Genomic DNA, 24,479 nt, shown 5'->3' with positions numbered 1-24,479 from the left:
ACGTCCTCGTCGGTGCTTCCATTTATTCGGCTGATTAGTTGTTCTGTCACGAGTGTGTAGGTGGACGACCGACGTGATTAACATCTTTATGGCTCTCCTGTCTGCAACGCCGGAGCTTTTGAGCCGGGAAATGTTTATCCCTGACATTATTTTTCCTTCACTCGCCACCTGAGTGCAGATTAGACGTTAATTGTGTGATTTAACAACGGAAAAAACAAAAAAACACTCAAAAGGTTGTTTTAGAAGAAAATGTTGACAGTTTATTATATTGGTCAGTAAAAACATGCTGTTGAATAGTTTAATTAATGGCTTGACGATACAAAACTAACTGACATAAAAGACATGTCAGGGTGACAACAGTTTAGCTTGAGGAAACATGTGAGCGCAACACTGTTGTTTTAAGTCATTAATTTTATCTTCTTGACTTCACGTTTCTTTGCTATAACTTAGCGAATGAGGCAGTTTTTCCCCCCCACGGCCCCCCCTCATCTTCTCAGTTCCCATCTTCACCAAAGCGAATCGCCGGCTGGAAGCCGCTTATTAGCATAACAACATGAAAGCTGTATCAACTTTCTCATCTCGCTCACAGCAAGAAAATGAATTTAAAAATAAAATACCAAAAAAAAGCCTCCGAACCCAACGACGATGTCAGCTACAGTTCCTTCATCTCTAAAAATAACGTTCATTTTCATATCGGAGATTTGATGAATTATCACCGGACACTTGAGGCTTGACTTTCGAGAGACATTTGCAAAAACATTAATTATAAGACAATATTTACTTTTACGCTCGATACAAAAACCCTTCATAGTTACAATATAAGGTAAATAGGATTCAAATCCTGTAATGCTCGTCCATTAGCATTTATTCATATGTCTTTTAGCAAAATAAAATAAAAGATATTTTCAATACAAAGCTCCTGTAAATAATGGAAATGGGGAAAGAACAACATAAATACACGTGGATGATGTTCAGGAGTTGGTCTGGATTAAGGTATGTTTTGAAGGATCCGTTGTTTACGTTCAATGGCTTTTAACCACAGTTAGAGAACAGCTCTGTTCAGAACTAGCTAAAGAAATCCAAAATAAACATGAAAAATGACTTTCTAAACGAGCAGTTAATAGGTTCATGCCATCAACATACCTAAAGGTTAACATTACATTTTGAAATGAGCTCCTTGGCGTATGTATGCACAGTGTCAGTGCTTTTGTAGGTATTTCTAAAATGTTCCTATATGAGACTTTCTTAACAATATCTAAATTAATTATCATCGTTTCGTTTGTCAGAGAGAAAGTCTGTTAAAATATAGTAGCGTATAATAGCTTAAAATAATGTAAGACTGATTTATCGTTTTCCACTTTACATTTAGATTGGTTGAGGAACTCAATTACCTGAGGACAGCTGCCTGGTGTAGCGCAGCATGAAGAGCACTGATAAGATCAAAGAAAAATAAAAGGTCAAAACATCTGGAAGCAGGCTGTCTTGCTAGGGAAGGTTAATGCTAGCAGTCCACCAATTCCAACCCTCTTCCTAGCAAACATTCACGCTCTCAACAACAACATGTCAGACTTCCACCGTCCATGATTTTGGCTCATGTTTGCATCATGGTGAGATAACACCTGAATAAATAATTCAACTTGCTTAATCCAAACCCAGATGTTCGCATCAAGTTTGAAAAAAGTTAACTGATCGGCGCTCCCGTGGTCACCAGCTTGTAGTACGCCCCTTTAAGCCCCATGAGATAGTCGTGCGTTCCTTTCTCGATCACGTAGCCTCGCGACATGACAGCGATGATGTCCGAGTTCTGGACGGTGGACAGACGATGGGCGATGACGATACAGGTGCGTCCCTCTCTGGCTTTGTCCAGCGCCTCTTGCACGGTCTGAGGGTCAAACAGAATAATGGAGATGACCCGAACATTCTCTGCTCTTAAACCACGTTCAATGATTACTTTGATTACTACTAACTATCATTATTACAGGTTGGTGCTCAAACGCTACAGCCATCCGACTGCATTTATCTTTGATAAAGCTTTTCCTGGAATGTTGCTAAAAGCTGCTGCTCATAATTACGTCCATGACGAGTGATGATCATTAAGTACTTATCTACGGTCTGCAATTATCAAACTTAATATAAGAGAGTGCTTCTTGTTGTTGTACCTTTTCGCTTTCCGTGTCCAGAGCAGACGTGGCCTCGTCGAGGAGCAGGATTTTGGGGTCACGGATGATCGCCCTGGCGATGGCGATGCGCTGCTTCTGTCCACGAGAAAGCTGCGAGCCCTGAGCGCCTACGTTGGTGTCATATTTCTGAGAGAAGGAGCGAGGAAACGAGTTCAGCAGAATCACAGTCAACACAAAATAAACACAACTGACTCGAAACCTGGGTAAAAAGAATTCATATTCTCACAGATGTATTTGTTCTGATCGTTTCAAGTTATTTGGGAATCCAATGAGCATATATTCAGTGATTCATAGAACCGAGGTCACATGCATAATTCATATTGTTGTTTTTTCCAAAGATTATTGTCATTAAAAGTCAAACTTTATCTGTAGACAAAGTATTTAATGATCTAAGGATCACAGATTAACATGTGCAGACCAGTAATCAATATTAAAAAAATATTGGTTAAGATATTTTTTCACTTTATACCTAGAATTAAATGAGAGAGAAGATTATTTCATTTAAAGATACAATATACTGATGCGCTGTGATCACATCTTGGCTCAGTAAAATAGTATTTTTTCATGAAAAGAAAAAAAAGAAAAACGATAGAGTTAATTTATGCTGCATTAAGTAGTGTGATGATCATTTGTTAAGTGGTTCTGTAGGTGTGTTTTGCACTTCAGGACCAAACAGTCTTGAGCCCACCTAACAGATGCTGCTGGCGTTTATAACATCCTTCCATAATTTATTCTGATGAATTCACAGAACCACCGTGCTTCTTCATTTCCTTTAAGATTTTTCTAAGTGTACTACTTCTAGATGTTCAGATTCTCATCCAACATCAACAAAGACATCAACAGGAAAATCTATAGTGAATCAAAAGCGATCAAAGGGATTACAGGTTGATGTTAAACATGTGAATAATGTGAAATTCTTGACCTTGAATAAATATGCTTTATTAAGTTCCACAGTGATAAAATTCAAGCGATATTTAAAGTAAACATTTCAGTGAATCAAATACGCTAACTTGAAATATTTGTGTATATACTTACCATTAATTGTTGAAACCTAAATATAACTTTTTGAAGTCATTTTGACAAGCTTTTGTGGTGTTTTAATATAAGCGACTTTATGTATCACACTTATATCATTTGAAATCTTTCTATAAAGTATTAAACCAAAGACACAATATACAATCTAATCAACTATTTTTGCTAATATGTTGTTATATTTGTTGATATCCTTACTTACCTCATATTATTTCGTTTTTATCTGTTATTTGAAACTTAATTTCTTTTCAATTATATTAAAACTTGACTCCTTCATCCCTTCGATTTGATGGTCCCTCAAATAATCACATATATAATTTGGCACGTCATTAAAGCCATGTTTTCTTTTATACTACGTCATAAAATATGCAGGTCTTGTGTGTGTACCTTCCTTCTATACTATCTCATAATGTGTGATGTCCCGTCCTACCTCAGGAAGTGACATGACAAAGTCATGAAGCTGGGCTTTCTTGGCGGCGGAGATGACCTCATTCATGCTGATTTCCCGACTGTTGTCTCCGTACTTGATGTTCTCGCCGATGCTGCAGTCGAACAGGATGGGTTCCTGGGAGACGATGCCAATCTTGGCGCGCAGAAAGGGCACGCTGACCCTTGTGGAGTCATGGCCATCAATCAGCTACAGGAAGCATTGATTAAACCGTAAGTGGGGGCTCATATTTTTTTTTGCTGAAACTAGATTTGAATCATTTGAACTGTGCCTGTGACCGTTAACTACTTTATTTGCATTCTCCAGAAAGAGTCGAAATAGTCTAAGCTTCTACTGCCTGGTCTGTTATGACAACATTTAGCACTCACCACTCGACCCTGGTCCGGATCATAGAACCTTTCCAGCAGCTGAACACTGGTGCTCTTCCCGCAGCCGCTACTGCCCACAAAGGCCAGAGTCTGACCCGGTTTTACTGACACATTGAGCCCGTTCAGGACCTGGATGTCAGGGCGTGTAGGGTAAGTGAACTTGCAGTCGATGAACTCGATTTTCCCTTGGAAGTTTTCCTGAAAAACAGCAGATAAAGAGGGTCAAAGGCCAGCGCTTAGATATAAGCAGTCTAAAGTATGCGGCGGTTTAGAAGCTAGTTGGTTTGGACACAGGGAGGCTCGACTGCTGCTCCCAATTTGTCTGGAGTCAAAATGAAGTTGACATGTTGGTCAACTGGTGCAGTTTTTACAAAGCTCTGTGCTCCACAGATACACATTATCCGCGGACAAATGACCTTCTCTTGTCTTTAGTTTTCGTCTTGAAGTCACCAACATGACTGATGCAAAGTGGCAACCAAGGGGAAAACCAGCAATTCTGAGAACTCACCCATTTTTCCCCCTTGTCGCTGTAGACACTGATCTTGGGAACTCGGTCCAACAGCTGGAAGAATCGCGCCGCCGAGATCTTGGCCTTGGCGTAGTCCGGGGTGTAAGAAGAAGCTCTGCCCAGCGCTGTGCCACTGGTCACTATGGCTGAGATGACCCTGGGAAATCATCCATCTTTAGCGAAATATTTCAGGGAAAACTCGGGACGAGTAATGAGAGAATTTCAATAAGGCAACGATGGTTGATGAATGGAGTGAAGATGGGATTAAAGGTCGGATGTCTTCCTCGATTTACAATCGCCTGGATAAACGAGCCTCTGCAAGAACACTGAAACTATTAAATTAAAATATGAATTTACACGCTTCTGCGTCAACCGAGGTCAAAGGGCGACTCATCTCTCAGCCACATCTGACAAAGATATACGTGCGAGTCATTAATGAATTCATCAACAGAAGGAGAAGATTTATGAGGAGGATAGAGGTTTGACTTGAAAAAATGTTCAACATCTTGGTACTTTTTAAGCTTTTTGACATCCCAGATGAAAAAGATGCACACATCATTTTCAGTTTTATGTTCCAAGTTTTCCTTGTATTCTTGCCCCAGATCCTGGGTATTTAAGTTGTGTTCCTTGCAAATGTTTTTGACCTGCACATTATATTTTCTGTTCTTTCCTTTGTTTTCGGTTTTATTCTCCGGTTCGATGGAAATTTTTGGTTTTTGGACATTTTGTGAGATATTGGTCTCTTTATTGTTTATGTGATTGTGGAATCTTGTTGCTTGAGTTTTGGACTTACTATACTAGACAATATTTGTCACCTGCTCTCTGGTTTCGCTCCATTCAACCAAGAAAAATATATATTATTTTAGTTTAAATAAAAGTGTGAAAGCATCTCGTGTCTCACCTGAACACCAGGCTGAAGTGAAGCCCTTCCTGTCGCACCAAGTAACCTCCAAACCTGTAGGAGGCGGAGTTGGTGAGGAAGACGATGCACTGCGCGAAACCGTAGCAACCTCCGTATACGTTGGCCTTCTTCAGGGCTGATTGATATGGAAGTTCCAGCTGAGCGAAATACATCTCCACAAATTTCCTCTCCTTTCCAAGGCCAGCGATTGTGCGGATGTTGTTCAAGGCTTCGCCTGAAATCTAACCACGGTGGATGAAAAAAACATGTTTTTATCGAAGAATTTTCTCCCAACAACCGGAGAAATAAAAGTTTTAAAAGCCTTTATAGGATATTTAAGTAAGTAAAACGATAGTCAAGTGTAATAAAACAACATAGTATTCAGAACTTAAAAATACCTTTCTAATTTAAACGTTATTTTCAGCTGACATTTAATCGTTTCTGCTTGCAGAGATTATTGCCTTTTCATCTCTTCTAGATGTTTTGGTAATAACTTCTTGTTTTATCAGTTATGCATGAAAGAAATCCTTAATAATGCTAGAATACATCTGCCCTCAGGATCATTTAAAAATAGCTTCAGGTTATTAGATGATCACCAATACTCTCATCAAGTCAGAATAGGAACAAAGATGTCTGACCCGTCCGGCAGTTTCCATCGCCTGCTTGTCCTGCTTGGCAAAGCCGGTGAGCATCTTGGCCTGGAAGCCTCCTGACAGGGCGATGAAGGGCAGGAAGCAGAGGATGAGGAGGGTGAGCTTCCAGCTGAAGTAGAAGGACATGAGGATGGCGACGCCGATGTTGGTCAGAGAGTTGACGATCATGCCGATCTGAGAGCCTGTGGCCTTCAGACGTCCGGAGAGAAGGGAGCGGAAGAGTAGAGATGCTGTCAATAATATGGATGAGTCGGCCGGCAGCGGCTGACATAAACTGAGAAGATGATTGATTGCAGCTGAATCCTTAAAGACGATATATTTATGAGCTATCGATCTTTGGTTTTGCAACCGATAACACTCTTTTTATTCACTTTATTCTGTTTCATTTTTACTTATTAGTCAAAAGATCATGATATTAGTGGACCACTGTTCTATTCATATAACCAGAAATGATTAGCTATTTTTCATTATCGTTATTAAAATAAAACCACTAACTATTTGGGTCTATTTTCAATTAATCATGTTTCCACCATTTAATCCCATTAAAAGATCAATCGTGGCTGCAGTCTGTTGTTGTTGTTGTGGGGCACAATTTCATTACTAAAAAATACAATCAATTGAAAAACTGACTCTGGGAGAAAACTGGAGGGTCTCCCTGAAAATCAACTCTAGACAGGAAGAATCTGGATTCAAACCGGTGACCTTTTCCTAAAAAATAATAACAGTATGAAAATTGTTCTTCTTTTTTTAGATCTTTTGTGAATAAACCCTTCTTTGATCTTCATATATTAATCAATTTATGTCAATCACGGAAGAGTAAAAAGCGGTCGCTGAGACTCACTCCCTGCACTTGTGAGGCGTCGGTTGCCAAGCGTGTGGTCAGAGCTCCCGGACTGTTCCTGTGGTCGTCGAACCAGCCGATCTCTTGGCCCAGCATGGCGTGGAAGCCCAGTCGTCGTAACCTGCGGGTCAACAGCTCCCCGGATTTGGAGAAGGAGTAACCCTGGCAACGTGGAGCAAAAAAAGAGGAGAGACGCACAACCTCGATTTGTTTGTGTCAAGAGCGACTCTGCAGCAGGTAAACATGATCATATCTGCTCTTTGAAACGAAGCGTTTTCATATTTTTACCTGCAGCATCTGAGTGAAGAAGGACACGACGCCGACCATAACGAAGAACAAACAGATGCCGTCAATCTCTCTTTTCTGTTGTACGGCATCCGGGATAGAAAATGTCTGCACAACAATTTTTTACTTTTAGTCGTTCAATTAAATAGCGTTTCGTTTATCTTAACATGCAGGATTGACATAGTCATGCAGAACTCTGACTCTAAACCAGAATTAAACCTATCCAGAGCTTTAAAAAAGGGTATAGATGTAGTCTGGATACTGAATTTCAGAAGAAATGTAATTTAAATGTGGTATGGTTACAAAATGTATTTTGTTGATACCAAAAGATGTTTGTTTTTTTAGCAAAAAAATAGCCATTCAGACTTTTACAATACTGTTATGCCTGAAAAACAAAAGAATCAAAGAAAAAAAATGAACTCACAGCCAAGATCTGACTGAAGAGCAGCGAGTAAACGGGATTGACGCCTCCATTCACAGCAGCGCCCAATGATCCGATCAGCATGTACGGCCACTCGGGTATGTTGTACTTCAGGATTCTGGCCACAGGTGCTGGTTCGACTTCTTCCTCCTCCTCCTCCTCCAAGACCTTTGATAGATACCATTAATACAATTAAACAGTTCAACAATCGCGGCCTTTTTTTTTTTTACAGCGTACAGTATAAACGTGTGTGTCCTGGTTAGTTTAGAGAGTACAGAATGTGTTAAGCTAGCCAGTTTTGCATAAATGTTCAATCGCTAGCATTGCTGTATGTTTTGCAAGTTTTCAACCCAAAACCAAGTTTTAAGCTTTTAAGTTCAAACCAAGTTTTTATGGCCGGAAAAAAAACAGTAATGTGTATGAAACTAACTGCAAGGAAAAAGCGTCTGCGGTCGCACCCAAAAGGCAGAGGAACTCTGAAATACACAACAATTTCTAATGTGTTAAACCTTGTAGATTTTTTATTAAAATTAAATTTGTTAAAAATATTTGGGCTTGAAAACAGGTTTTGATCTTGGATTTCATTTACCAATAACATACTTTTTAAATCTGCGAAAGTTTGAACTTTAGGTTCGGTGTTTGAATAAGAGAGAACTGTGAATACGTTATTGCCTGTCTGGGAAAAGTATATAAAAGTGTATAAAAGTGTGTTGCTGTTTTTTTTCTGCAGTTTAAAGTATACACTCACTGTATTAGCGAAACTGCAGTTTAAAGTATACACTCACTGTATTAGTGGAGCTGCAGTTTAAAGTATAAACTCACTGTATTAGCGAAACTGCAGTTTAAAGTATACACTTACTGTATTAGAAAAACTGAAGTTTAAAGTATACACTTACAGTATTAGCGGATCTGCAGTTTAAATTATATACTCACTGTCTTAGCGAAACTGCAGTTTAAAGTATACACTCACTGTATTAGCGGAGCTGCAGTTTAAAGTATACACTCACTGTATTACCAAAACTGCAGTTTAAAGTATAAACTCACTGTATTAGCGGAACTGCAGTTTAAAGTATACACTCACTGTATTAGCGGAGCTGCAGTTTAAAGTATACACTCACTGTATTAACGAAGCTGCAGTTTAAAGTATACACTCACTGTATTAGCGGAGCTGCAGTTTAAAGTATACACTCACTGTATTACCAAAACTGCAGTTTAAAGTATAAACTCACTGTATTAGCGGAACTGCAGTTTAAAGTATACACTCACTGTATTAGCGGAGCTGCAGTTTAAAGTATACACTCACTGTATTAACGAAGCTGCAGTTTAAAGTATACACTCACTGTATTAGCGGAGCTGCAGTTTAAAGTATACACTCACTGTATTAACGAAGCTGCAGTTTAAAGTATACACTCACTGTATTAGCGGAGCTGCAGTTTAAAGTATACACTCACTGTATTAACAAAGCTGCAGTTAAAAGTATACACTCACTGTATTAGCGGAGCTGCAGTTTAAAGTATACACTCACTGTATTAGCGGAAATGCAGTTTAAAGTATACACTCACTGTATTAGCGAAACTGCAGTTTAAAGTTTACACTCACTGTATTACCAAAACTGCAGTTTACAATAAACACTCACTGTATTAACGGAGCTGCAGTTTGAAGTATATACTCACTGTATTAGCGGAGCTGCAGTTTAAAGTATACACTCACTGTATTAGCGGAGCTGCAGTTTAAAGTATACACTCACTGTATTAGCGGAGCTGCAGTTTAAAGTATACACTCACTGTATTAGCGGAGCTGAAGTTTAAAGTATACACTCACTGTATTAGCGGAGCTGCAGTTTAAAGTATACACTCACTGTATTAGCGGAGCTGCAGTTTAAAGTATACACTCACTGTATTAGCGGAGCTGCAGTTTAAAGTATACACTCACTGTATTAGCGGAGCTGCAGTTTAAAGTATACACTCACTGTATTAGCGGAGCTGCAGTTTAAAGTATACACTCACTGTATTAGCGGAGCTGAAGTTTAAAGTATACACTCACTGTATTAGCGGAGCTGCAGTTTAAAGTATACACTCACTGTATTAGCGGAGCTGCAGTTTAAAGTATACACTCACTGTATTAGCGGAGCTGAAGTTTAAAGTATACACTCACTGTATTAGCGGAGCTGCAGTTTAAAGTATACACTCACTGTATTAGCGGAGCTGCAGTTTAAAGTATACACTCACTGTATTAGCGGAGCTGCAGTTTAAAGTATACACTCACTGTATTAGCGGAGCTGCAGTTTAAAGTATACACTCACTGTATTAGCGGAGCTGCAGTTTAAAGTATACACTCACTGCATTAGCGGAGCTGCAGTTTAAAGTATACACTCACTGTATTAGCGGAGCTGCAGTTTAAAGTATACACTCACTGTATTAGCGGAGCTGCAGTTTAAAGTATACACTCACTGTATTAGCGGAGCTGCAGTTTAAAGTATACACTCACTGTATTAGCGGAGCTGCAGTTTAAAGTATACACTCACTGTATTAGCGGAGCTGCAGTTTAAAGTATACACTCACTGTATTAGCGGAGCTGCAGTTTAAAGTATACACTCACTGTATTAGCGGAGCTGCAGTTTAAAGTATACACTCACTGTATTAGCGGAGCTGCAGTTTAAAGTATACACTCACTGCATTAGCGGAGCTGCAGTTTAAAGTATACACTCACTGTATTAGCGGAGCTGCAGTTTAAAGTATACACTCACTGTATTAGCGGAGCTGCAGTTTAAAGTATACACTCACTGTATTAGCGGAGCTGCAGTTTAAAGTATACACTCACTGTATTAGCGGAGCTGCAGTTTAAAGTATACACTCACTGTATTAGCGGAGCTGCAGTTTAAAGTATACACTCACTGTATTAGCGGAGCTGCAGTTTAAAGTATACACTCACTGTATTAGCGGAGCTGCAGTTTAAAGTATACACTCACTGTATTAGCAGAGCTGCAGTTTAAAGTATACACTCACTGTATTAGCGGAGCTGCAGTTTAAAGTATACACTCACTGTATTAGCAGAGCTGCAGTTTAAAGTATACACTCACTGTATTAGCAGAGCTGCAGTTTAAAGTATACACTCACTGTATTGGCGGAGCTGCAGTTTAAAGTTTACACTCACTGTATTAGCAGAGCTGCAGTTTAAAGTATACACTCACTGTATTAGCAGAGCTGCAGTTTAAAGTATACACTCACTGTATTAGCAGAGCTGCAGTTTAAAGTATACACTCACTGTATTGGCAGAGCTGCAGTTTAAAGTATACACTCACTGTATTAGCGGAGCTGCAGTTTAAAGTATACACTCACTGTATTAGCGGAGCTGCAGTTTAAAGTATACACTCACTGTATTAGCGGAGCTGCAGTTTAAAGTATACACTCACTGTATTAGCGGAGCTGCAGTTTAAAGTATACACTCACTGTATTAGCGGAGCTGAAGTTTAAAGTATACACTCACTGTATTAGCGGAGCTGCAGTTTAAAGTATACACTCACTGTATTAGCGGAGCTGCAGTTTAAAGTATACACTCACTGTATTAGCGGAGCTGCAGTTTAAAGTATACACTCACTGTATTAGCGGAGCTGCAGTTTAAAGTATACACTCACTGTATTAGCGGAGCTGCAGTTTAAAGTATACACTCACTGTATTAGCGGAGCTGCAGTTTAAAGTATACACTCACTGTATTAGCGGAGCTGCAGTTTAAAGTATACACTCACTGCATTAGCGGAGCTGCAGTTTAAAGTATACACTCACTGTATTAGCGGAGCTGCAGTTTAAAGTATACACTCACTGTATTAGCGGAGCTGCAGTTTAAAGTATACACTCACTGTATTAGCGGAGCTGCAGTTTAAAGTATACACTCACTGTATTAGCGGAGCTGCAGTTTAAAGTATACACTCACTGTATTAGCGGAGCTGCAGTTTAAAGTATACACTCACTGTATTAGCGGAGCTGCAGTTTAAAGTATACACTCACTGTATTAGCGGAGCTGCAGTTTAAAGTATACACTCACTGTATTAGCGGAGCTGCAGTTTAAAGTATACACTCACTGCATTAGCGGAGCTGCAGTTTAAAGTATACACTCACTGTATTAGCGGAGCTGCAGTTTAAAGTATACACTCACTGTATTAGCGGAGCTGCAGTTTAAAGTATACACTCACTGTATTAGCGGAGCTGCAGTTTAAAGTATACACTCACTGTATTAGCGGAGCTGCAGTTTAAAGTATACACTCACTGTATTAGCGGAGCTGCAGTTTAAAGTATACACTCACTGTATTAGCGGAGCTGCAGTTTAAAGTATACACTCACTGTATTAGCGGAGCTGCAGTTTAAAGTATACACTCACTGTATTAGCAGAGCTGCAGTTTAAAGTATACACTCACTGTATTAGCGGAGCTGCAGTTTAAAGTATACACTCACTGTATTAGCAGAGCTGCAGTTTAAAGTATACACTCACTGTATTAGCAGAGCTGCAGTTTAAAGTATACACTCACTGTATTGGCGGAGCTGCAGTTTAAAGTTTACACTCACTGTATTAGCAGAGCTGCAGTTTAAAGTATACACTCACTGTATTAGCGGAGCTGCAGTTTAAAGTATACACTCACTGTATTAGCGGAGCTGCAGTTTAAAGTATACACTCACTGTATTAGCGGAGCTGCAGTTTAAAGTATACACTCACTGTATTAGCGGAGCTGAAGTTTAAAGTATACACTCACTGTATTAGCGGAGCCGCAGTTTAAAGTATACACTCACTGTATTAGCGGAGCTGCAGTTTAAAGTATACACTGACCTTGGCTTCATCTGTCTTGGAGGATGAATACGCCCTGGCTTTTATTTCCCCAACAATATCCACGGCTGGCTCGGGAATCAGGTTGGACATCTGGGATCGAGACCGTTGACGAATGGAGGCTCTGAAAGGAGTCACGAAAAGATGAAAGTGTACGTGCAGCATGACGGTGTAGGAAGAATGTCTGCAGGGGAAAGTACTAACTGCCAAATGCCAAAGCAAACTAATCAGGCAGTCCCTTTGGTTCCTCCAGTGACACTCGGTTTCATCAACGAGACGACGCGTGAAATAATCCAATTTTGATGCACAATGAGGATCGTGTTAATTATACTTCAAGTAAGTAAATTAGTGAGGGAGAAAGGCCGGAGGCGACTGGTTGAGTGTTGGTGTAATACCTTAAACTGGCACGGTAGCTGCCAGCTCTGGACAGACTCCGCTTCTCCGACTCGTCTTCATCAGCCACTGGAGCGGGAAAAGAGGATGAGGGCCGCTTAAGTGAACATTTGTGGATGGACTATGTCCAGCAGTGAGTTTTATGAGAACTTAAGGAAACATTTTATTGCAGGCTGAGTCACAGTATAACTAAAATCTTTCCAAGTGTGAAAAGAAGTGACCAGAAATGTTCTGCTCAACTATGGATGAGGTCGACAAACTTAATTAATTAGCAAGTTTAAAAGAAGATTTTGTTAAATTAAATAATGTGAATCTCAAATAATGTCCCTAACAGTCCTTTATAAACCACTGTAATAATATAATGATGATTACTATCATTATTATTACTATTCAAATGCAGAGAATAAGGAGATTCAGTTATATTAATAAAGCTGTCATTTTCAAAACCCTTTTTCAATGATAATCAGATTTACTGGGGTGAATGATGGTCAATTCTATAAAAGAAGAATTTAAATTTAGAAAAATAACAAACCTGTAAAGTATTTGAAGGGTTAATAACATTAGGTCTACGTTGTACGCTGGATGTATTTCTTAGCTTCTTTGTAAACAGTAAAGTTTCATCCTAATAAGTGGTTAAATACATATTTTGTAAACTGGAATTGACACAACAACAGAGTAAATACTAAAAAATGTTTACGTTTTTATCTTCAAGTGTCCTCACTTACTTTCAAAATGTTGTAGTTTCAATATTTAAGTAGTATTTTATTTTATCTGAAAATGAACCAAGAATACTGGTCGATAGTTACGTTTTCCTTTGTGTGCCATAGATAAAAATCTTTTTCTATGCCAAAAAATCATTCCTATTGCCATATAAAATATAACATCAATGTTTGTTTGGTATCAACAAAACATTCAACATTCAAACCTTCTTTGTTATAAAAGCCATGAGGGCGGATCAGCTCAATTAAATTTCAAGTTTTCTGTTTGCCGAGGAACCTACTTTGTCGAGCTTTCTCATTGAGAGCTTTGTCTCCTTGACTTTGCAGCGTGACCAGAGTGAAGTAGACGCCCTTCCTCTCCAGAAGCTCGTTGTGTTTGCCCTTCTCCACCGCCCGGCCGCGCTCGAAGCCCACGATCACGTCGGCGTTCTTGATGGTGGACAGTCTGTGAGCGATGGAGATGGTGGTGCGACCCATTCGAACCTGTGTCATCATCAGCATCAGTTAAGAAGAGAAGAAACACAGTATTTGATGATAAAAAGCTGCACGTAGACTCGTGATCTTCCTACCTTGTCCAGAGCGTCTTGAACCATGGCTTCACTCTCGTTGTCCAGAGCAGACGTCGCCATGTCCAACAGCAGGATACGAGGATTCCTGACCAACGCTCTGGCGATAGCAATGCGCTGCTTTTGACCGCCGCTCATTTGACCGCCACCCTCTCCAACCATTGTGTCAAATTTCTGTCAAAATAAAACCAAACCATTCCTAGTGACCCAAAATATTGGGTGGTGTATCAACAGACAATTCAAATTCAACTCTGACTGAATGAAGAAACAATTCTTCCCCAAAAAAAACCCTCTCAACTTTGAAGTAGTACAAACTCATACCACATAAATTCCAATATATGTAAGCGCTTTAAAACAAAGCAGTACATGTGTGATCAGGATAGACATTCATGAAATAAAAATCATTAAGAGGTGGATTTTGTTTGGTATTAAATGGGGACCTCATAGGGAATTGTCTCTTGTTGTTTGAAGTTTGTGGGAAAATCACGATACGAATACGATCGCTTAAGGGACTTTAAACCTAACCAGATCATGTTGAGAAAAGAGATTCAAATTTTGGATTCAAATTGCCTTAATTTTGGGGTTGTCCAGAAATACCAAATTCTAAATGAGCGAAATAAATAAAACAAGCAATTATCCATCCTTACTGTAACATTTGTCAGTGAGGGTAAAACACAAAATTTTATTTACCAAAAATATACAGAAAAAGTACTTTTTAGGTATTTGTTCCTGGTGGATCTATAGCAAGGTTGTGGTAACTAAAAAGGAGGAAATTTGAGCTCTGAAGATATAAGTTGTGATGGAACGTGGAAACTTACTAGAGGAAAATGGTTCATTGAAATGAATGAAAATGTAAAGAGGGAAGTTATGAATACGTTGCCAGGTTTAAAGTTATTCACCCGATAGACGACCAGAAGGAGTTTATTGTTAGAGGTAAAATAGCAACAACTTCTACTGACGGGAAGCTGTTGTTTTCATTGATTGTGATGTTGTGAAACAACATGATGCCACGGATAATTGACTTCCATCATGTTGTTCTGTTTGTCAGCAGTAAATTAAACAAAATGTAACAAATAAATACAGAGGTACAGAATGTGGTACCATCTGGATCCACAAACCATTTGAAGATCTTTGACTCTCACTGCTGCATACGTAGTAAACAAGCTCCTGTTCTTACTGACCATTCTGTGAGATAGATTGCGTAACGCTTCTTCCATCTGTTTTACCAATGAGCTCATTGCTAGCTAGAATATTTCAAATGCTAAAAATTTATTTAATTTAAAGCAGGATATTGAGTCAATGACAGCTGGAACAATATTCATTATATACAGCATTATTTTCACTTGAAAACAAATTAACTTAAATAGAAAATCAAAAATATTTTCAGCTGCATTCAGGTTTTGAACCCATGTTTACCTGTGGCAGGTCCATGATGAAGTTGTAGGCATTGGCCTCTTTGGTGGCTGTGATGATGTCATCCATCGTCACACCGGGGCGTCCATACCGGATGTTCTCGGCGATAGTGGTGGCGAACAGGACCGGCTCCTGCTCAACAATGCCGATCAGAGAGCGAAGCCACTGGATGTTGAGCCCCCGAATGTCATGACCGTCCAGAGTCACCTGAGAAATGCAGAGTTGTACCTGATTGATGAAGCTATTAAATCAACATCAGTGCATTAAAAAAAAATGGCGCTATTTTCTCTGAGTTTTTTTTTTCCGCTCATAACCTCCAGTGTGGAGATAAGAGGCTCTTTTCATCCCTTGAAGAAGAAAGCAAAAGCCTGTACTTTTTGGTAAAAGTGAAAAATGAGACTGTTCAGACCAATCAAGTGAGTAATGAAATACATTATCATGCACTTTCTTCTGCTTTTGTGAGATTGGTTTTCGGAACGTGTGGAATGAGGGAAAATTGGAGGAGAGTCACATGCTCACCATTCCCTGTTTGGGGTCGTAGAAACGCTGTATGAGCTGGACTGCCGTGCTTTTCCCGGCTCCACTCGGTCCAACAAAAGCCGTGGTCTCACCTGACTTTACGGCAACACTGAGCTGATCCAGGATCTGAGGACACGTCAGAGGTCAGCGATTCATTTTGGTCACCATTTTTTACCCAAACAACATACTGTTTGAATCACAGTCTGTCATAGAGAAGGAACACTACATGAAAAGTTATGAAACACACAGTGATGACTTCTTCTGCTCATTAATTTGAATTGACTAACTTGTGTTCAAATATTTAGCGTTCATAAAAAAAAGAAAAATTCTCTGCTTGCTCTTCCATCAAAGCCCCCTCCAACCCCTCCCCGTCGTACCAGTGGCATGACCACGTTTTGCTCTTTCACCTCATGATTCCATCAAAAATTTACCATTTCCCTTTTCAATTAATAATATTCAAAGTTAAATATTTACGAATGTGAATTATCTTTGAGCAGCAAACTTACAGATGTCTTCATAAATTAAGCAGATCTTTACTTCCAAAGTAGTTTATACGAAATGTTTGAATCATGTCTTAGAGGTTAATGGGAGTTTTTCGGGTAAATTCTGGTTCCTTCGCTCTTGTTAAGGCCTGGAAAACAAGCTCTCAGAAGCAGAAAGTTTAAATGTAGAAGTTGAAGTCCACAACTCACTCTAAAATGTTTCCTACAGTTCAGGGATGTCCACGTGTTTTATGTCATTATGAAGTTCCAAATAAAAGTTTTATGTCTTCAAATAGTAAAACTTGAAACTGAGAGCTCCTTTATGAACAGACAGGAATTTTTATTTTCAGAATATTGGAATAAGTATCGACAATTAGCGGCTTCACTTCGGGTTTTTATGTGATTGTAATTTTGACATAAAAGGCCTGTGTGACATTTATAATGTTTTATTTTCATAATTAAAAATGTAATATATTTTATATTCTCTGGTTGAACAATACAGTTTATGACAGCACCCCCGCCCGCATTATAGACATGCCTGTTACAGTATTATTAATATTATATACTGACAATAAAAAGAGATGTAATTGTGTGTGTTTGAAAATTAAAACCTCGAAGCTGTGTTCCTGGTCTGAGAACTCTGATTTCTATGTCACAATTCTTGTGATTAACTTTCTAACTTAGGGGTGTTAAACTTTATATCAGGAGGGACCACAATCATTTAGCAGCTTTACTCACGGACCAAACAATATATGTACCTTGACTTCGGGTCTAGAGGGGTAGTGGAACGTCACGTTGTGAAACTCAATATCTCCCTTCACTCTGTCGAGCGTGTATCCGGCCTCAGACATGCAGTCTATCTCGGGCTCCTGCAGGTATGAGCGTTAGTAAAAAGCCATCGCAAGACACTTTAATTATCAAAGTCCTTCTCACTTTGTCGATGGTTTCGTAGATGGTGGTGGCGGCGCCTCGCCCGGCAGCAAACGCCTCCAGACAAGGCGAGGCCTGGCCCAGATTCATGGCCGCGATGAGAACCCCGAAGAAAACCTGAGGAGGCGATGATACCCGTCAGTGAAGCAATCCTTCTCAGATGACATTTTCTGGTGTGTTTCCAGGAAAGACTGAACTTTCATTAGAAGCTAATTAGAATAAACATAATTTTTTTGCGACTGCAGGCGTAAACAACCAATTAAATAGTAGAGTCACGAAGCCAGAGCCGGACACCTTTGACCCCACCCAGCGTGGGCGGCAGCGAGTGCGTTACCTGCAGCAGTGTTCCCGGCGAGTACTCCTCGGTGTCGAGCACGAGCGTGGAGCCGTACCAGAAGGCCAGGCCGTAGCACAGGAAGATAATCAGCCACATGTAGCCGGTGAAGAAGCCCATGATCAAACCCTTCCTGATGCCCCAGGTCTGCGCCGAGATCAGGTTCTTGTCGTATCTGTGGAGCGAGTGATGAAGAGGATGATCGGCTTAAAAAAGGTGAATCAATATCTCATGATGATGCAAAGTGTAGCTTAGAATTCACAGAAAATATATTTATACTGTATATATAAAAAAAAGTATATTTCAATGTGTAATTTAGATATTTTGAATTGCAATGTTCCTGCTAAAATTTTACTCTTTTATTTTTATATTAATTACACAATTGGATGCAATTTTTTTTTTTTTTTTAAGTTTGTTAAATTGTTTAAATGTTTATATTCATATATTTTTTGGGCTGTTACAATAGCTATTACAAAATTGGATTCAACTGTCAAAACTGTAAGAAAATACAATGTAAATAGAAGTAAATATCCAAGTCAAACCATAAAACTCAATTTAATTGTTAACCCTTGTGACCCTCAGGGTCAGGGTGACCCGAAATCTCGAAAACCAATGTGTTTGTATCATCACCTTGACACAGGGACAACAGAAGGAATACCATAAACACATTTGTTTTCGGGAATTGGCGTCACCTTGACCCCGAGATGACAGGGTTAACAAAATCTGTTTGGAAAAGTAATTAAATAATAATTAAAATAAAATGAATAAACTTCTAGCTGTCACATCTTGCAGGTTTCTTGAGACATTGGTCAAACGTTCTCCCACATGTACAGTATAATTAAAATTTACATTGTTTCACGTCTGCATTTAAAGGCGGTCGAGAGATTCATGCAGTAAAACAAATGATGGAAGAAAAATAAAAGAGATTGCGAAACATAATGAAACAGACAAATAAACCTGCTGTTTAAAATTAGAGGATAACTCCAGAGTAAAACACCAGAATTTGATAGTTCATGCTGTGATGAAAACACGTTCAATTAAAATGTAAGAAATGAATGAATAACAAATGCAAAGAGGACTTGAAGAATCACATAAACATAACAAAGAATACATTATTAGCGATTTGTAAACATGATTGATTGTTATTATTGTTTTGTTTTCATATTTTACTCCCTAACACAAATAACCTTTGAAAAAAGGGAAAAATTAAAAGGTCAGAAATGATTTAATTCTTCATTCAATCAATGACTTGAAATTGGTGAGATTAAAAAAAGGGTTGTTTTTTTTACAATACCTCTGCACTTCCTTCATCTCGCCACCAAAAGCCGCCACCGTCCGGATGGACGACAGGACCTCGTCGGCCACAGCTCCAGCTTTGGCATAGGCCATCAGTTCCTTCCCCGTCATTTTAGCGACAAACTAGCAGAAGAAGACTCGACTGTAGCCACTTCTGTGAATCTGTGATCGGAGTCGTTGTGTGAGAGCCTCACCAGCGCCATGAGACCCGCCCCGACCCCGATCATGGGGCTCGCCGCCACGATGACCAGCGTCAACTTCCAGCCCTTCACGAAGCCGATGCAGAAGCCGCACACGAACGTGGTGAAGCGCTGCAGGAAAATGGCCACCTGATCCGCGATGGCGTCGTTGATTTTGTTGATGTCACTAAAACAGACGAATACTTTTTCAGAGGCTCCTCAGATCGACGGCCGAGGCTGATCGCACTCACTCCGACATGCGGGTGTTGAGCTCTCCGACCGACGTGCAGTCGAACCAGCCGATCTCCATCCTCATCACTTTGCTGAAGTACATTTTCCTGATGACCTGGATCTGCCGAGCCGCTGCCGTCACCCACAGAGAGATCTGACCGCGATTACACACCATTAGCATTGCAGGATAAACACACACTTCAATCAAGCCAAGAACATCTGGTTATTTGGTGTTGAGGTCACAATCAGTCCCCATCGAAAGAAGACGTGGGAGAGAAAAACGCTAGCTCTTGTGTGTCAAGAGGCCCAGACAAATACCACTTTTTTTTCTAAATATAACATGATTTAGACCCTAATAATCAATATAACAATAAGTTAGTGATGGATTGTTGGACAGTCAGACTTTGATAGACTACTCTATAGCTTCTGAATAAATTGGGCCAGAAAACGCAAGAACATGTTAGCTTGTCTACAATCTATTCATATGGAACAGAAGGCCTGTGTGTTTGTTTTCATGTCTGATAGACTCACTAAGCCCTCCATAAAATGTCCTTAAAATTAGAATGTAGACCACGGACCTCTCAGTTGACAGCGGGGCTACATGGGGGGACAGCAGACCTCTGTGAGAATTCCAATATTTTCAATTTTATTACATCTAAAACATTTTAAAAAGGGATTTAAATCATTTAAGCCACTTTTTCTGATTTTAAAAGAGGGCAAATTAAGGAAGAAGACCCCCTTGAAAATTTCAAATATGTAAGTAAGTAAGTAAGTAAGTCTGATTTAATCAAATTTAATTCAGATTTATTACATAATAAGTAAAAGGGATTTCAAGAATTTTAGCTACTTTTGAGAATTGATAGGGTCGTAACAAATGGAAGCAGAAGACCCATCTTTGAAATGTAATTAACTCCAATTTTGATGATACTTCTACCATAATTATTACACACTAAGAAAGAGAGATTTCAAGAATTTTGGCAAATTCGCCAATAATAAAAGGGGCACAAATGATGGCAGAAGACCTCCCTGAAAAATTCAACAATGTGCAATTTTAATAACATTTTAACCATAATTCTTACATACTAACTAACAGAGATTTCAATCATCGTAGCTACTTCCACCAATTGTAACTCAAATGGAGGCAGAATTCCTCCCTGACAATTCAAATAGGTCTCATTTGGATGGAATTTATACTGCATTTTAAAGACATTAATGTCTGCTTCTTTCAGCAATTGTAAAACCCATAATGCACCTGGACTTACTTTCTGTTCTTCCTCCCGTCTTATTTGGTTATGAAATGTATTTATTTTCATATCATCCTTTGTAATTATATGTTGTTTTTTTCTATTTAAGTCATTTTTATTTCCCACTAAAGTTAAGAACAAAGCAAACCTTACCTAGCTTGTAGGTTCAGCTCGTAACATGATACATTTTCAAAATGAAATACTGAATATAAAAACGTTTAAAAGTGAGAAAAAAAATCCTAATAAAAGTGCCTCCTACAAATGAAGTCACTCATGGGAAACATGGAATGTCTGGGGACTCTGACCTGGAAGTATCCCAGCAGAAATACAGCTGCTCCAATTCCGACGTAATAGAAGGCAAATTGGGTCATTTCGTATTCAATGTCAAGAATCCTAAAAGTCAGCAAGCAGAGATGAATGATTCATGAGCACATGAATTCATATCTGGGCACGTTTTGAAATCAAATGTAACACTGAACTGGATGTTGTGAGTGGCCGCCTCATGCATTTCTCAGCAGCCACTTACCCACACGGGCGCCCCCTGTGCTCGGCTGAATTGTTGATGAAGCCGCCGGCGGTTTGGTTCAGTGGCGCCGGCGTGGTCCAGGCCGGGTCGGTGAGGTTCTGCTTCCACTGGATGGTGTTGTTCACGCACTCCTTCATGGGGTCGCTCAGCTCGATCAGCTCGATGTCGTACTCGATGAAGGTGTCGGTGAGCAGGCCGAACACCAGCAGCATGAGCGGCTGGGCCGAGCCGTGCAGAATGGCACAGAAGCTCCCCACCAGCATCATCAGAACCTCTCGGCTGGTGGCGAAGCGGAACTGAGGCCACAAACGCAGCTTCAGCAAGACTCTTGGACACTTGAAAAAGTGAATTCGGAGCGGTCATGTGACTCACCAGCTGAAAGAAGCCCACTCGGATGGCAGGTATTTCGGTTTTCTTCTGAGATCTGTTGTCATGGAGGAAGAAATTAGAGGAAGTCAAACAACCCCCGAGTCAGATTTAACTCACTTCTCATCATCTCTTGACGTCATGGACCTGCATGAAAGAAAGAGGACATTAAGTCGCAATAATCCTTGAACGGTTGAATCTTCTTTACTAAACGTTGCGTATTCAACAGGAATTTGATGTTAAAATTTTTTCTCACTGGAGAATTAAATGTCAAGATAAGCCTGAAATTAGTTTGATACCCATCAAGACTTTCCACTGAATAAACATCATAATAGAATTAATTAGACATCAAAATGATGGACACACAGAAATTAAATTTCTTTTCCATAACCTAAAAAAGTGAAAATGAGGTAGCTAAGGACAAAACCAAAAAAGAAACATTAAAATGTTATATTTTATAATGGCAGTAACTGTGTTTTTTTGAACTAAATCGCGTTATAACTCTGTTCTTATCTTAATAAAATGTAAAATATGATCATTTATATAATTATCATCAATATAATTATTCAAACAATGCAAAATACAAAATTAAATTCAAAGCATGATAAAGTACAGGTTTGTAACTGACTGACCTGCTAAAAATGAAACATTTACTTTGTATAAATAATAGTTAATCATAAATATAAAGTTGTATTTAATGTGCTGTGTCCACCTTCAACTGCACTGTACGCCTGTGCAACCATCTAGTCATGATCTTTATTATTACTTCAGAAGAATGATCTTCATAATCTCCACTTCTTTGATCATAAGATAGTCTAGCGCGTCAATTAAAGTAATTATGTTATGTCTCGATATAACAGATGCATGAGCTGATCTCTTTAGTTAGACGCTCAAATGGGACAAAAAAGTCTTTGGGCCGAAAACCAAAAATGAACTTTCGCCAATATCTACATTTGTCAACAAAAGTTTTAGCCAAAGTTAAACTACACCGACTGAACTGAATGTTTCTATTCATATCTAGGTTGAACTATTTAGGCTATCTAGGGAGGGTCGGCACGTGCATCGCGATGACCCTTGACCCTGAGGCCAGTTTAGAAGCAAAGATTAAATTGGATCTAAAGTTAAACTACATTCTACGCTTTATTAGTCTGGGAATGGATACATAAATCATTTTGCTATTAAAAAAGCTATTCATCTGCATTTAAACATTTAAGAAATCAGTCAAATTATTAAGATTTTGTGTAATTAATTTAATCTTAGTAATAAATACCTGTTTATTAAAAACATATTTACTTACAATATGATTTCATCCTTACAATTACAATTTGGTGGTTGTATCATCTAAATAAGTTTGTTGAATTATTGTGAGTTCATAAAAAGGAATTTTAAATTTGAATCAGATGAATCACTTTTCTGTTTCTGTGGATTCATTTTTAATAAATAATTGTAAATAAAATCATATGAAATGTATTTCAATTATTGGTAATGTATTTTTAAGACAAAAGAATAGATTCATATATACGTAATAATGTAAAAAATACATCGAAAGCTCAAAACGCTGCAAGAAAAAAACTTTTTGGATTGTAAAATTCAGATAAATAAACAGCTCTTGATGGACGACTTTTTCAAACGACTCATAAGCAACATTGTCCCCTTTCTTGGATACATTGTTCAAATATATTCCTGCCTAAGTTGCCCTTTTATGCAAAAGAAGAAGCAGAAATGATTCATAAATTATCTTTTTCTCTGCTGTAATGACACATTTGTCTCACGGGCACGTGCACGACAAGAGTTCTTTGACCTCCAGAGAGAAAACAAATCAGTCAAAGCTGGTTTGTTGTGAACAACAGCAACACTTCATCAGAGCTGTTTCATTACTGACGAGTCATAAGAGAGTTAATACTCACATGTAAGAACCCGCTGGTCCTGCAAAGATAAAGCGGGAAATCGAAAGTTACATGAAAGGATCTTCTGGTTGCATGATAAAATAGAAGATGATGGCACGTTACCCTCCTCGGACTCCTCATAGCTGTGGTTCTCCTGGCCCAGTTTCTTAATGCTCTGCAGCCTCACTGATCCACTCGGCATGTTGGCTCATCTGGGAAAAGTCAAAAGGGAAAACTCACAAGAAAAAGTGTCTGATTGATGTGCGATTCTCTGTTTCAAGAGCAGCTTACAAGTTTTCTTTTTAAATACAGGATCCTCAGCGAGCCGTTCTGTCCTGTTCGACTCAGTTGATTGTTGTGTGTCTTCACTGGTTCACGTGCTCTTATTGAGCGTTTGTACTCAGAGTGCGAGTGTTTGTCTTGAGGGTAAGTGTCCTGTCGGTTTAGGGCACTGACCCCGCGGAGCAAACAAGCGCACCTACGAGAGAATTTGTTAGCAGTGTAATGAACTCATCTTCATTGGAAATCATCTGTGAAAGCTCAACCACTCCTAAGGATCTGTGCCAAAATTCTTCTGTTGATAAGAAAACCCCACACCAGGTGGAATTGGCATTTCACAAACTTCAATCACAGCAGAGGAGGGATATTTCAGGGCAATAAAGTCCGTTAGCCCGACTTCCCGAAGCAAGGAGGATTAGAAGTTTGACGAACGGTCAAGCTAAACCTTCAATGACCGAAGAGTTCAACGCTTTATGGCTACTCATATGGCTATAAGGACTTTATGGCTTCCTGAAGACGCAGAGTTGGTGAAGATGCGAATCAACATTGAAAGTGCTAACAGATGTCTTCACAGGCAAAATGTGTGTGTGTGTGTGTGTGTCTTGGATAATATTCATTGAAATGTGTATTACCTGCTTAAAGAAATATACTTGTAAGTGAATGG

The 24,479-nt window shown here is 39.2% G+C and overlaps 1 protein-coding gene across 1 annotated transcript; it reads right to left on the bottom strand.

The window, feature by feature from the left end:
• Positions 1 to 478: 478 nt before the first annotated feature.
• abcb11b (ATP binding cassette subfamily B member 11b) lies at positions 479 to 23,887 on the bottom strand. Its single transcript, XM_087791544.1, has 29 exons — positions 23,828 to 23,887; positions 23,660 to 23,748; positions 23,558 to 23,576; positions 21,771 to 21,797; positions 21,657 to 21,708; positions 21,285 to 21,580; positions 21,064 to 21,151; positions 19,535 to 19,668; positions 19,299 to 19,470; positions 19,103 to 19,227; positions 17,809 to 17,983; positions 17,478 to 17,591; positions 17,303 to 17,413; positions 16,063 to 16,188; positions 15,547 to 15,750; positions 14,134 to 14,304; positions 13,846 to 14,047; positions 12,848 to 12,914; positions 12,456 to 12,576; positions 7,641 to 7,805; positions 7,220 to 7,324; positions 6,932 to 7,093; positions 6,076 to 6,279; positions 5,438 to 5,679; positions 4,537 to 4,693; positions 4,029 to 4,226; positions 3,643 to 3,849; positions 2,160 to 2,306; positions 479 to 1,882 (listed from the first exon to the last, which is right to left on the bottom strand). The coding sequence occupies exons 2-29, from the start codon at positions 23,736 to 23,738 to the stop codon at positions 1,682 to 1,684; spliced, it is 4,071 nt and encodes a 1,356-aa protein (XP_087647670.1). The 5' UTR covers positions 23,739 to 23,748; positions 23,828 to 23,887; the 3' UTR covers positions 479 to 1,681.
• Positions 23,888 to 24,479: the final 592 nt, after the last annotated feature.

Source organism: Callionymus lyra, chromosome 5 (assembly GCF_982586985.1).
Source record: "Callionymus lyra chromosome 5, fCalLyr1.hap1.1, whole genome shotgun sequence".
Classification (NCBI taxonomy): domain Eukaryota; kingdom Metazoa; phylum Chordata; class Actinopteri; order Syngnathiformes; family Callionymidae; genus Callionymus; species Callionymus lyra.
This window is presented reverse-complemented; position numbering and strand designations above follow the sequence as displayed.